This window comes from Chenopodium quinoa, unplaced genomic scaffold (genome assembly GCF_001683475.1).
Source record: "Chenopodium quinoa cultivar QQ74 unplaced genomic scaffold, ASM168347v1, whole genome shotgun sequence".
Lineage (NCBI taxonomy): Eukaryota > Viridiplantae > Streptophyta > Magnoliopsida > Caryophyllales > Amaranthaceae > Chenopodium > Chenopodium quinoa.
In genome coordinates this window covers 484,866-499,665 of record NW_018745687.1, presented here as the reverse complement: position 1 = coordinate 499,665, position 14,800 = coordinate 484,866, and the positions used below count along the sequence as shown (strand labels likewise).

At 38.4% G+C, this 14,800-nt stretch overlaps 1 protein-coding gene and 1 long non-coding RNA gene across 3 annotated transcripts; one reads left to right on the top strand and one right to left on the bottom strand.

Annotated features, from left to right (window-relative positions):
- The first annotated feature begins 968 nt into the window (after positions 1-968).
- LOC110718344 lies at positions 969-2,741 on the top strand. 2 transcript variants are annotated; one of them, XR_002510895.1, is made up of 2 exons: positions 969-1,405; positions 2,219-2,741. It is a non-coding gene; the product is annotated as an uncharacterized LOC110718344 (long non-coding RNA). The 2 variants fall into 2 exon arrangements; XR_002510894.1 differs by lacking the exon at positions 969-1,405 and adding an exon at positions 1,772-2,129.
- A 7,799-nt stretch (positions 2,742-10,540) lies between these two features.
- Positions 10,541-13,582, bottom strand: LOC110718341. The gene is made up of 3 exons (XM_021897173.1): positions 12,973-13,582; positions 11,563-12,853; positions 10,541-11,486 (listed from the first exon to the last, which is right to left on the bottom strand). Exons 1-3 carry the CDS (start codon positions 13,580-13,582, stop codon positions 10,541-10,543), a joined length of 2,847 nt encoding a protein of 948 aa, XP_021752865.1.
- Positions 13,583-14,800: the final 1,218 nt, after the last annotated feature.

Genomic DNA, 14,800 nt, shown 5'->3' with positions numbered 1-14,800 from the left:
TAATGGCAACTCAAGAAGAAGTCAATGAGCTCAGGAACCAATTGGTTACCATGACTGAAACACTGAAGCTCCTCACACTTAAGGTTGATGATCCCGTGAAGCAACAACGGATGTATCTCATGCAAGAGAGTCTAAGCAAGCTATCTAGTGACTATAAATTTCTGGGCATGAGCTCGCAAGGGGTCTCGCTGGACAAGGAACTTCTTCCGCATAAGTTCAACGCCACTGACATCCCTAAATTCAAGGCAACAAATAACCCTTACTTCCATCTAAGAGCTTTTGAAACTATAATGACCATTAAGGGTATCGATAAGAAGGTTTTCCCCTCTCTGTTCCCACTATCTCTTGAAACCGTTTTCCAACAATGGTTCTTCTCCCTTGACAAGGAGAAAACCTCTACCTGGGAATCGATAGTAAACGCGTTCGTTGATAGGTACAAGTGCAATATCCAAGTTGAAACCGATCATAGACAACTTGAGATGCTAAGACAAAAAGAAAATGAAGGCTTTACTTCTTTCTTTAATAAATGGAGGGAAACTTCCGCTAAGATGATTGAGGTCCCCATCGAAAAAGAATCTGTGAGGATGTTTATCAAGAATCTCCAAGAAAAGTATTCGAAGCACCTAAAATATCAACACAATTTGAATACTTTCAAGGCCGTTTATGACATCGAATAGAAATCAAAGATGACCTTGCAAAGCAAAAAGCTACTGGTAATAGTAACCATGGTGGCTGTAAAGGAAAGAAGAACGACAATCCTTCTTCTTCCGAAAGCGCCCACTCTAGTAACAATGTTAGTATCTTTGATCTTAGTGAAGTTTTAGCCATAGATAACCAAGGATCTAAGAAGCAACTAAGGAAAGACTTCACCCCCATTGGGATGAGTTACGATACTGCCTTCGATCGACTCCATGCCAAAGGACTCATCACTCCCATTGGACCTAGGGGTGTACATGAACAGTACCGGACCTGAAAACCGACCTGACCCGGACCTGTTGGGACCGGACCTAACCCGGACCTGTAGATTAAGGTCCAGTCCCGGTCCTTGAAAATCAAGGTTTCCGGTCCCGGTCCGGATCAGGTCCAAACTCGGGGTTTTCAGGTCTGGACCTGAAACCTGTTAAAAATGCGTTTTTTATATAAAAAAAAAATTCCCAAATTTCAAAAGAAGTCAGTTTCATTTTTGTTAACACACTAACCCTAACTCACTCCTCACTCACTCTCTCTCTCTCTCTCAGCCGACAAGCACACACAGCAACACCCACTCCCTCCTGACCACCGCACAGGCGCCCAGACACAAGTCGGAAGTCGCCACTGCCCACCAGACATCCAGACCAGCAGCGACTACACGCTGTACATCCTGTAGTGACGAGTAGACGACTACACCCTGCATCTGCATCTCACTGTAAGTTCTTTTTTTTTAATTAAATCTAATTATATTTGAATTGGGTATTTTGTATTTCAATTGCTTATAATGATTGTTTGCATGTTTGTAAGTTCTGATTTTTAGTTAATTTTTTTTCGAATTCATGATTTTTTTTTGAGGTTTTTTTTATTTATTTTAAGTAACTGTTTTTGAATTATTTTAGTTCATTTGTTTCGAATGCATGTTGAATTTTGGTATCCTGTAAGTTCTTTTTAAAAAAAAAAAAATTAAATCTAATTATATTTGAATTGGGTATTTTGTATTTCAATTGCTTATTATAATTGTTTGATGTTTGCAAGTTCTGTTTTTTAGTTCATTTTTTTGAATTCATGATTTTTTTTGAGGTTTTTTATTTATTTTAAGTAACTGTTTTTTAATTATTTTAGTTCATTTGTTTCGAATGCATGTTGAATTTTGGTTTCCTTCAATTTGTGTGTTTAAAATCTGTTTATTCTGTGAATTTGTTGGGAGTAGATTGATAAATCAGAAAAGATTGATAAATCTGTTTAAAGTAGATTGATAAATATGTTTAAAATCTGTTTCTTTCGAATTTAGTTCATATTGTAGAATTTGCTGCCTTGCTGGTGTATTGTATATTTGTATGTATTCTGTTTATTTTGTGAATTCTATTTGAATTGTAATTGAATTCTATCGTTTTATATGTTTAGGATCAATAAGAACCACGGATTCTTACTCTTGCAATGTAAGTTGTTCTCACATTTTTTTATAAAATGTTATATGTTTATAATTGTTACTTAAAAATTACTTATATTGTGTATAATTATATTGAAGATTGTGTATAATTATATTGAAGATGGAGAGCTCTCAATCAAAAAGATCTGCTGCTTTTTCTCAAGAAATGTCACAGCCACTTTCTGAAAAGGATATGGAAGAATTGCAATCTACTTTGCTTCCAGATAAGAAGTTAAAAGCGGGGCGGGAATATATATGGAACAGAAAAAGTAAGAGGATATGGAAGAAAATTTGAAAGAGTTACAAGAAATGGAGAAAGGTAGTATTAATTTTATGTACTTGTAATTTTGTTACACCAAATTTATTATTTCATTGTTATCATTCATTAATATATTCTATAATGTTTTTTTATTTAGAGGTGCAACATGATGTATCTAATGATGGAGACGATGAAGTTGTTTTCGTTGACTCATTAGTGTGAATCACGCAATCAAAGGGAAAGCAACTCGCCAAAATTCAAGTTGTCTTTGGATAATTTATGTATTTCTAGTATTTGAGACTTAGAGAATTTATGTAATTTAATGAATTATTTGTTATATTTGAGACTTATAGATTTTATGTAGTTTTTGTCATTGATATTTTCAGATTTTATGTAAACAGGTCTATAATCAGGTCCAACAGGTTATTTATTTTCTTTAAAAAAAACAAAAAAAAAAAACACACAAAACAGGTCTGTTCAGGTCTGGACCTGACCCGGACCTGATTGCTCAGGTCTGGACCTGACCCGGACCTGCTGAATCAGGTCCGGTCCCCGGTCCTCAGAATTGGCTGATTTAGGTCCCGGTCCTAACAGGTCCGGTCCAGGTCCGGTACGGTTTTGGACCGGTGTACAACCCTAATTGGACCTATTCAAGATCCCGCACCTTAAAAGAGATTGCCTAGTTGGAATCCAGACGAACACTGTAAGTACCATCAAGGTAGGGGTCATACTACTGAGAGTTGTTGGAAGCTAAAGGAGGCTATCCAACATTTGATTGATAATAACAAGCTTCTCATGCCTCCAGTTAACAAGAAGAGCGAGTGATGATAAAGGAAACAACACAAGACAAGAGGCGAGCTTCAATGACAAGATTTCATGCCCTCTTTTTCTATTTCTTTTTCATCTTTGCTTTCCCCAATAAGTCTAGCATAGGCACCTTTTCTTTTCCTTTAGATTCATTTTGTAGATTTTTCCTTTTTCTTTTAATAAAAAGGGCATTTATTTTCTTGCATATGATCATTGCATTAATATTGCCTTCAAAAAAAAAACATCATGTCGAATTAAGCACAAGGTATACCAATGATTTGAGGCACCCCTTGTAGCAACTTATCTCCTTTCGCCTTGCTAATTTACAAATCCTTTCTTCATAAACCACTTTGAGCCTCGTCTAACGATAGACCTTTCTTTTTTCAACCTACATTTACCTTGGGATGGGATAGTGTGCAACTTATGCAATTCTAAAGAAAGCTTTAGCAAATTCAAAAGAAAACAATAGCAAAAAATAAGCAATAATAAAAAAAAAACGAAAATAAGTGTACAAAAGGGGAAGTGTTCCAATGTCTTTGATATGAAAATATCTTCGATAAGAACACGTCTCAGATTGCGTCTCTTATCGAGTGCTCGGTACCGTGCCTGAGAAACATGAATGCCGAGTGAGTGATAGACCGCATGATCGGGATTGTCCACACTTATAAAAGTAAAATAAATGCTAAAGCAAAGAGAGCTAAAAAAGAGTAGAAACTCAAGCATGAAAATACAAAGATTCAAAAGCGAAGTTGCACACCTTGGGGGCTTATCTAGGGTCTTGAGCCTTTATCCCCTTCTTCTTCAGCCTTTAGCCTAACCACGTTACAACCCTTAAAAGACCTTTTTGAGGTATACACACACTTGTGCGAGGTTTGGCTAGAGCTACGTTCGGCCTAATTCCTAATGGATACGTAGGCAACCTCACATCGAGGTGCAGCCATAATAAACATGCATTCATATTCACATTCACACACTTACACCATGATAATATCAAGGAATTCCCTATGCTCATCCCTATTCACTTAGAGCTAGACTTGGGGGCTTGATCCGTACATTATTAGCTTACCTAGCCTAAGAGTCACCATTATTTGGCTCTTCTAACAATAATATTTTCCCACATACTTAGCTCTTGCGGCCTAGCTTTAGTGTCACTATCACACACTGCACACATACATGACCAAATATGCTTCCCTTAGGAACCCTTTGTCATGAAATCTTAACACAACGCTGAAGCATGCCTTATCATATCAAAATCACTTATCAATCACAATTGTCATTACATCACGAAGTATGAAGTGCTTAGCCTCCGTGCCTAAGTTACCCAAATGCTTTCATCATGGAGTCAACAGTTGAGATAGCCTAGGATGAATTAATCCTTGAACCTTGAGAGATAGTATCAAAAAACATTTGACTAAGCTCATTCAACATACATTCGAAAACTTCAATTCTTTCTTCGCGTCTTTCTTTTTCGGGAGAAAGTCGGTACCCTCAACACAATTGACGGAAAATTTTTGCTTTTTTGCATTTTCGAGTCGCACGATCACATTACAATGCACACACGAGTCATGTACACATTGATTCATGTCGTGCCATATCACTTTAATTTGAGTCACACGTGTCATTTCACTTTGAGTCGAGTCAACCTCGAGTCAGTCAACCACATGAATCAAGTTTATACCTTGAGTCGTGTCAAGTCAATGAGTTGAGTCAATCAACGCTAAACCTTAGGTCAACCCTAAGATGATTAAAGAAATTAGCAAAGTTCTATAGTCAAAATAAATACAGGTGCAGCAGAACAGGGAAGACCCTATCGCAGCGTCCGCGACGAACAGAGCAAGAAATAAAACGGAAAATTGAATTTAAAGGGGAATATGTGCTGGCGCCAGTCCCTAGGCATTGGCGTCACTTTTTGTGCTTGGCGCCAGACGCCAATTCCAGCGCCTGGCGCTAATGCCATATGTTTGGCGCTGATTGATTTTCAGCGACGCCAAAGCAGCCAGCCACCTGTTGGGGTTGTGCTAGCCTTTTGCAATATATTTTTTTGGGTTCCCTGGTACGCCAGTTAGCCCCTATAAGCGATTTGACATGATTAAGTAGTCAGTTTGATTACAATTGCAATAAGTGATCGACCTGATGAAAGATCGTCTCACTTAGCTTAAAGCACCTAGGCATTGGCTCAAAAGCAGAAAAGGCACCGACGTATAGGTTCAAAGCAACGAAAGCGCCGACGTACAGGCATAGCGGAAGCAAAGTTCGAGCGAGCTTTAAAGATCGACAAGTGTTGGTCTTCGGTAATTTTCTTTGGAATATTATCGCAACATTGAGGATGACTTCAAGTAAAGTTATCTTCGACGGCATTCGTTAAGATTGTGGAAGTTGTCACCAAAGATTTGAGAAGATAGCACGAGATGGGCGGTCTTCGACGGCATTCGCTAAGATTGTGGAAGCTGTCACCAAAGATTTGAGAAGATAGCACGAGATGGGCGGTCTTCGACGGCATTCGCTAAGATTGTGGAAGTTGTCACCAAAGATTTGAGAAGATAGCACGAGATGGGCGGTCTTCGACGGCATTCGCTAAGATTGTGGAAGTTGTCACCAAAGATTTGAGAAGATAGCACGAGATGGGCGGTCTTCGAAGACTTTTGCTATGATTGGAAAGGTTGTCACTATGATTCAAGAAAAGGCTCAAGATGTGGCAACAATGATCGACGGCGTTCCTTAGATTGTGGAAGATCGTCAAAACAAACAGCAAGATGGCGTTCCCTAGATTGTGGAGAGTTGTCACAAAAAACTGAGGATTGTTTCAAGAAAAATAATCTTCGATGGTATTCCCTTGGATGTGGAATATTATCATTGCGGAGGAGGATAGTTTCAGGCGAAGCAATCTTCTAATTTGGAAGCAGTTACAAGGCGTAGCGGTTTTCAAGCGGGATGGCATTCTCTAGCTTGAAGGAGGTCATCAAAACAACAGTACAACAACAATCAGTTACTTTCAGAGACGTGTGCTCGACGGTGCAAGATACGCGTTTCTTAACTCTTTTATCTGTTTAACTAATGCTAAGTTTTGCAGGTATCGGCGTTATAAGATTGATTTAGGATCGCAGAACGTTCTGAATCATTCTCCGTCCCTATCGATACTTTGACTTTCGTTTTTGAAACTTGCGTTTCTCCAAACTTAGTCAAAGTGGGGGCTTCTGTAGACACCCATTTGTGTCTCCTCAAAACCAAACCCAAGGATGAGTGTCTTTCACGTCGAATCATAATCGAATGAAACGAAAGTGTGGAAAGGTTTAGTGTTGCGGAAAGTTTTATTTCTTTTCTTTTCTTTTCTCTTCTCTCTGTTTTTGAAAACTTTATTTTAAGAAAACAGCCAATCAAGTTTGGTTGGTCCATGATATGGGTCCAATAGTGGTGTAGTTGGATGGGGCTTGCAAAGACCTTTCCAACGATATAGTATAAGCCCAATGAATATTGAGGAATTTATGGCCAATTTACCAAACTGGGCCTGGTTTGAGTTTTAAGTACGGCCCAATGATCTAGGGGAGGGCTTAATATGATTTATCATTCCTAATGTAATTAGGAATGGTTTTGGTCTTCTAGAACATTTTAGAAGGTTCTTATCATTCTTAATTCAATTAGGATTCTTTAGAGTTTTAATTAGATCAAATAGCATTTTCGACTGAAATTATATTATTTTATCTTCCAGTACGGTAAAATTATCAGATTTACGAAAACGTGTTAAAAGCCGGTTTGGCGTCCAACCCCAAGCCTTGGCACCTGGAACCAGGATTGGCGCCAGACGCCAGCCATTGGCGCCTGGCACTAGCCACTGGTCCTGGCGCCAATGAGCCAGGGCTGGCGCCAAGTTGGTTTTGCGATCTTCAGACTCTGTTGTTATAAATTATCTTTTTTGGCTGATTTTCTCTATAAATATCGTATCAAAAACTCCGTTTTGAGGCACGGATTATCATCTATCATTCACCACTTCTTTTATTCTTAAGTTTTAACGAATTCACCATCTATCTTCACCATCTACAATCATCATTCATCAACAATCTATTTACAAAATTATTCATCAACTCTCTTCATCTTCATCATTCATTCATCAATTTTCAATAACATTAATCTTTTAGCATTCTTTTCTAAACCTTGCTTTTTCACACAAAATTCCGCATTCACAAGATCTAGATACACCTAGCCATATTCAAAGTTGCCTTCGCCTTAGGCGTGAGAGGTTTTAATTTCTGAGGGTTTGGTCCCAAATCTCTACTTCAATTATTTAATTTAATTGCTTTGATTTATTATTTTCCTTGAAGTTACTAACGTGTGTATTTTGTAATTAGAAAGAGGTACGAGGCATCCAAGTAAGTACTTTGATGGTTTAATTGATTTTATAATGTAGATATCATGCTTAGATTGTTATTTTTGATTCCTAGTATCATGTCTAGGGTATTTTTAATATTAAGTATGATTAAAAGTATGATGCCTCCTATATTCTCCCTAATATTATGATTATGATTATGATTATTTATTATGTTGCTTGATATGTATATTATTTTATATTGTTATTGCTTGATCACCTTTATGCAGGTTAAAGGGAATTGGTACTTGCAATCACGCTTAATAAGATATTTAATAATCTTGTTTAGGGTTAATTGTGATTGTAATTCAAGTGATCGCCAATAATAGTTTATTTGTGTATTAAATTCAACCAACATAGATTAAACAGGTTTAGGGTTAAACCTATTGATTGTATGTTAGTTAGAAAGCGCACATGAATACGAGCAGAATAAAGTAGAGGCCTATTATTAGGGCAGGTTCAATCTCTTTTAGGTTGGATTTGTACCATCATCCCCGAACCCTTATTTGGTTCATGACCTTATGGAGTTGGCGGTCTCTTGGATCGTTAAGGGGTGTAACCTTCATCCTATGAACGGTTTACAAGTTCCTTAAAAACTTGTTGGCGACTCTTTTGCTCTATCTTCTTCCCTTTTGGACGCCACCATATTTTAGTGTATGATCACAGTGGGGTTCAAGCTAGTGGGATTTTAAAGGCTTGAAATTATTCCCTACAGTTTTTGGCGACTCCACTGGGGAGGATTTCTATTTTAATTCCTGAATTTGTTTCGGCAATGCGTCTTTGATAAACTTGAATGTTGTGAAGGGCTTGTAACCTTCGTTCACTTGCCAAAGAAAGTTCATCATATCGTTCTTTAAACCATTGTTCTTCAGATATCTCGCTTTCATTCATTACGCGAAGCGATTGAATCTCCGTTTTGATTGGAAGAAGTGGATCCATTCCATATACCAAAGAATATGGAGTAGTCCCAGTTGGTGTTCGAATGGAAATTCTGTATCCCCAAAGTGCGTAGGGAAGTTTATCGGGCCATTCTCGAGCCATATCTGTCATCTTGGCGATTATTGTCTTGATGGTTTTGTTAGCTGCTTCAACAACTCCATTGGTTTGAGGACGATATGGTGATGATTGGTGATGTCTGGTTTTGTATTTCTCAAGGGTTTCTTTGAGATGGCCTTCAAATTGCGAACCATGGTCGGAAATAATTTCAAAAGGTACCCCATACCGACATATAATGTTATTGATTACAAATTTTGAAACTTGTTTTTCCCCTAGTTTCGAATATGATGATGCCTCCACCCATTTCGAAAAATAATCGACAGCAACCAATATATATTGATGCCCGTTCGAAGCTTTCGGATGTATTTGCCCAATGATATCTATGCCCACTAGTAGAATAAACGTGATGGGAAGCGGTTCAAACCCCCTAATGGGAAGCGGTTTTGAACCGCATGCCATTAGGGGGCTTTCCATTAGCCTTTTAAATGGCAAGCGGTTCTGAACCGCTTGCCATTTGTAGTGAAAGGGCAGCGGTTTTGGCGCCAAACCGCTGCCCATTATGGGTATAAATTTTTTTTTTTTTTTTTTCAGTATTTCCAATTAAATTGAAACACAAACATAATATATGAAAAAACATTAATATTTTTATTAATTAATTGTTGTAATATTACATTTTCATAAAAAAAAAATTAAAGCATATTACAACTGACGCTAGCTGCTCTTGTTCACCAGCCGTGCACATACCACTAGCCGCGGGCACCTCTAGCCGCACGCGCCACCAGTCGCCACCACCAACCACCTTAACCCGTGGTGGTTAAATTGAAATACAAACATTATATATTGAAAAAATAAACAACAATAAGTAACTTAATTTCAGATCTTTTGTGTAAAAAAAAAAAAAATATTCAGATCTTAAATTATAAACAACAAAATTTTAAAGCTAAAAACTGAAACCAGACCCCCACCCACTACGACCTCCACCCACGACCACTACCCACCCACGACCCTAACCCAAACCTGACCCCCACCCACCCACGACCCTAACCCAAACCAGACCCCCACCCACCCACGACCTCCACCCACGACCACCACCCACCCACGACCCTAACCCAAACCAGACCCCAACCCACCCACGATCCTAACCTAAACCAGACCCCCACCCACCACGACCTCCACCCACGACCACCACCCACCACGAATCAAATTAAAATTAAAATCAAAAATAAAACTAAAATCGAAATAAAAATTAAAAAGACCATCAATCTAACCCGATTTTGGCTTCAAATTATGGTTTTAAAGGTCAAATTCGACCATAAAAACTCTAGATCTAGAGTTTTCATGGTCGAATTTGACCTAAAAAACTTATACACCCAGATGCATGCACGAATTTGCTCTCATTGTTCAAAATTGTTCGAAATTTGGTTGAAATTATACTCGAAATTAGCTCGAAAATACCCAACTATGTTCAAATTTGATGAGATGAGAAAGAACAAAGAAAAGAGAAAATAAAAGTAGAAAGGGCGAGTTAGAGGGAAGAGGAGAGAGAGGGAAAACGAGAATAGAAGAGAGCAGCCGAAATGAAAGAAGAAAGGGGCGAAATGAAAGAGGAGAGAGAGAGAGAGCAGCCCGGGGTAAGGAAGAGGAGGAGAAATAAAAGAGGAGGGGTAAGCGCTTTTAGGGTTTTTTTTTAATTGGCAAGCGGTTTGGGGTTGAACCGCTTGCCAAATATGTAATGGCAAGCGATTCAACCCCAAACCGCTTGTCATTATATATATTGGCAAGCGGTTCGCGCCAAAACCGCTTGCCATTTCATATTACAGGTTTAAAAAAAAAAAAGGGTGAATGGCAAGAGGATTTTTAAAACCGCTTGCCTATTGGGGCTTCCCATCACGTTTATTCTACTAGTGATGCCCCAGCTGGAAAAAGGCCATGGAGAAGTAAAATTATTCAGGCTAACTGGCGGCATATGATTAAGGTTTACAAATAGCTGACATCTTTTTCATGTTCGTACGAAATGGATGCAATCACTTTCCAAAGTGGTCCAATAATACCCTGCTCGCAGAATCTTCCGAGCAAGCATTCGTCCATTCATGTGAGGCCCACATTCTCCCCCATGTACCTCTTCCATGATCCTTTGTGTCAGCTCCCCATCGATGCATAATTGCAAATTTCCATCAAAAATCTTATGATACAACAAACCTTTTAACATTGTGAAATGAGAAGCTAGCCTTCGAATAGCCAATTGATCCTTCTTGTGACTTCCTTCAGGATATTCTCCATTGATTAAATACTTTTTAACGTCAGTATACCAAGTATCCTTATCATCTTCTTGGGTTAATAAAGCAATTGTTGGTTTAAAATTAACCACTGGAATTTCTTTTTCTACAATTGTTACCGATTGTACCTTCACATCATCGTCCCAAGTTAAATTTACCGCCAGATTTGCCAAAGCATCGGTGAAACTGTTTTGTTCGCGAGGGAGATGTTTGAATTCTATTTCTTCAAAGAATGGGATAAATTTTTGAAGATACTCCGTGTACATTTGCAACCTTTCGTCTCGAACTTTCCAAGCTCCAATAGTCTGGGAAATTATGAGATAAGAATCATCGTATACTGTGAGATTTTTTGCACCAGCTGCTAATGCCGCTTTGATTCCATAGATGCAGGCTTCATTTTCAGCCATGTTATTCGTCGTTGGGAAACTAAGCTTCACAGCAAAAGGAATATGTACTCCATAAGGATCGATCAAAAACACCCCTGCACCATTTCCCCTTCTATTTGAGGCTCCGTCGAAATACATCGTCCATTGTGACGTACTAAGACAGAAAATATGTTCATCTGGAAAATCATCATCAAATTCATCACCCGATATAGGTCCATCAGCCAAAGCTTCAGATATAGCCCTCCCTTTGACAGACTTTTGATTCACGCACTGAATAACAATTCTGACATATCGCATGCCACCTTGCTATTATTTCACTCAAGATTGGCTTCTCAAAAATGTACTTGATTGGATCTAACCTCGAAACCAGATAAGTAGTATGTGCTTGCAAATAATGTCGAAGCTTCTTTGTCTCGTAAATAAGGGCAATGCAAGCTCTTTCTAAAGGAGAGTATCTAGTTTCATACTCAAGGAACTTTTTACTGAGGTAGTAGATAGCTATTTCCTTCCTTGTACCCTCTTGGTATTGTGCCAAAAGAGCTCCCATGGCTGTTTCCGTAATAGTAAGATATAATATCAAGGGCTGCCCTGGTTTCGACAACATTAAAACTGGAGGATTGGAGAGGTATTTTTTCATTGAATCAAATGAGGCTTGACATTCGTCATTCCATTTTGTAGGAACATTTTTCTTAAGTAACATAAATATAGGTTCACACCGGGTTGTCAATTGCGATATGAACCTACTAATATATTGAATTCTACCAAGAAATCCCCGAATCTCCTTTTCCGTCCTTGGCGGAGGAAGCTCTTGTATGGCCTTTACCTTGTCAGAATCAACCTTAATTCCGTCTTGACTTACAACGAAGCCTAGAATTTTTCCCGAAGTTACTCCAAATACACATTTCTGAGGATTCAATCTCAGATTGTATTTCCTAATTCTATCGAAGAATGATTTTAAAGCATCAAGGTGCGTTTCACGATCATGACTTTTGACAATCATGTCATCAACATAAACCTCCACAATATCGTGGATGAGGTCATGCAAAATCGTCGTTGCAGCCCGTTGATAGGTTGCCCCGGCATTCTTTAATCCAAAGGGCATTGCTCTATAACAAAAGGTTCCCCATGGGGTAATAAAAGAAGTTTTGGACATGTCCTCTTCTGACATAAGCACCTGATTATATCCCGAGAATCCGTCCATGAATGAGAACATGGCATGTCCAGTAGTGTTATGAACCAGAACATCAATGTGGGGTAAAGGAAAATAGTCTTTTGGTGATGCTGAATTTAAATCCCTAAAATCAATGCACACTCTGACCCTTCCATCTTTTTTGGGTACTACCACCACATTCGCTAGCCATTCCGGATGCTTAATTGGTTTAATGAAGTTGGCTTCAAGCTGCTTTTGAATTTCCTCCTTAACTTTGAGACTAACTTCCAGTTTCATTCTACGAAGCTTTTGTTGCTTTGGCTTGCTATCGGGATAGAGTGGTATACGATGTTCAGCAATGCTACGATCGACACCAGGCATATCAGCATAAGACCATGCAAAGACATCCACATATTTTTTAAGTAAAATAACAAATGCATTTTGTTCATCGAGGGAAAGGGTGGATCCTATCTTGACTTCTTTTACATCATTATCTGTACCTATGTTTACAGTTATAGACCTTCCATGGGTGTCACACATGATTTAGGTTCATTGAAAAGTTCATTATTAGAAAATGCTTCATGATCAAGATCAATTTCTTGTACGCAAATATGTTTACAAGTGATTTTATCGATATCTTCATGATATGGGATATCAGGCGGTGTATGGATAAATGATTGGCTAGATGATGAGCTATCGGTTTCATAACCGTCAGAGATAGAGGATTGAAAAGTATATAGTTTAGGGAAAAAAGGGAATTTTTCTCGATTTTCGGATCGGATATTGTTTCCAACTTCTGTTTTTATTGGAGTAATAAGCGTAATGGGATCTAATCGGACTTCATAATCAAAAATTGATGAAAACAAGCCTCTTAGAACTCTTTGCTTTAGATGGTCAACCCAATCAAAATCTTTCTTAGATACTGGTTTCTTATCAAACCATTTCTTAGTAAATTCTTCATTCCTTGCTTCTGCAAAGAAAATTTCTAACCTAGGGAGAATTTTCTCTTTATCCAAGTCATACCAAGGTTCAAGAAACTCATAAAATGGCTCAGTGTCATTTTGCAACACAAATTGCCCATTCAAAGTGAGAGACTTCTTTTTCATAACCTTAGAACCCATGTTCTCATCAAAGCCCAAACCATGACAATTTCGCTTATCGATTATTAGGATTGGGTGCCTCATGCCTTCACCGTTTCGTCCTAAACCAGCTCCTGGAACATAACCCATTTTCAACATCAATTGAAGTCCTCTAGTAAGTGTTTGGGGTATTGGATCTTGGATTTCTTGAATGGAATCCGAGGGTTGAGTAGATTTTCGAGTTTAGTTGGTCATGGGTTGGCAAAGGATACCTAAACATTACATACTAAAGATTAGGATTTCCTCCTTTTTTTTGAAAATAATTAAAAAAAAGTAAACGATAAATGCAAAAATGCATGCGACAAAAAAAAAGGATTTTGGTAAAAATTTAAGGACGTCTATGAAGTTAGATAAGTTAGTGGGGTGTTCATTCCCAAAAAAAAAAACTTTTTAATTATTTCGAGTCGCGCCATAAGGCTGCCTACGTATCTCCAGATAGATTTTTTTGTATTTTCACATTTTTTTTTCTCTCTTTTTTTTTTGGAGAATCAGACCCGTCGTAGTTCAAAACGGAAGAAGAAGGTTTTTTTTTTTTTGAAACAGCTGCACTCGATCAGAGTTGCCTACGTACCCCAATAACAATGTGCGTGCAAGTACAATTTTGTGTATGATCATGAAATAGTGCTTTAGGGGATCAAGCTGTACGTAGTTCTTTGTACCAAAAGAAAACATAAGGAGGAGAAAAAAAATGCTTGGTTTACAGTGCTCATACTACCCCTTTTATTCATCCTTCTTGATGGAGGGTAAGATAGAGGTCACCATGTCGTTGTAGATGCTTCCTTTCCCATGTATAGATTCCTTAGGCTTTAAGGTTTTCAACAGTCTTTCTCGTAGCCCAAGTAGTGACGAGCAATCAATAGAGTGGGATCATCTTTGTGTGTTCAAAGAGAAAGGGAATTTATGGAAACTTTCTTGATTCGGGCAGGAAATTCCAGTTGTGCGCTTTATACACCAACGGAGGGCATGAAATTTGTTAGTATCATGGCCATGTAACTGATGGTAGTGACAATATTTGTTGAGATTTGGTCCAACAGGATCAGCTCCTGCTCGACGAGGTAGTGGCTTGATACGACCTTCTTCGAGTAGTTGAAGGAACAAATCAGCTTGAGAGGCTCGTGGCTGTGCCATGCTTGTCTCTGGTACGCTAGACTGAGGATGGGCCAGAGTGATGATCCCACGATCAATAAGATCCTGGATTGCGCATTTAAGGTCGTAACAAGTATCGGTTCTATGCCCATACAGGTGACAATAACTGCAATATTGTCTCATATCGGTCCCATGTGGTGGTAACGAATACACATAGCTTTT

What these genes read in the sequence shown, in the direction of transcription:
- LOC110718341 (XM_021897173.1), bottom strand. Translation starts at nt 13,582, where the DNA reads ATGGGTTATGTTCCAGGAGCTGGTTTAGGACGAAACGGTGAAGGCATG. An exon ending in AGATATCGATAAAATCACTT is followed by an intron (nt 12,854 to 12,972) that starts GTAAACATATTT and finishes CTGTAAACATAG; the next exon opens with GTACAGATAATGATGTAAAA. An exon ending in ACTACTTATCTGGTTTCGAG is followed by an intron (nt 11,487 to 11,562) that starts GTTAGATCCAAT and finishes GCGATATGTCAG; the next exon opens with AATTGTTATTCAGTGCGTGA.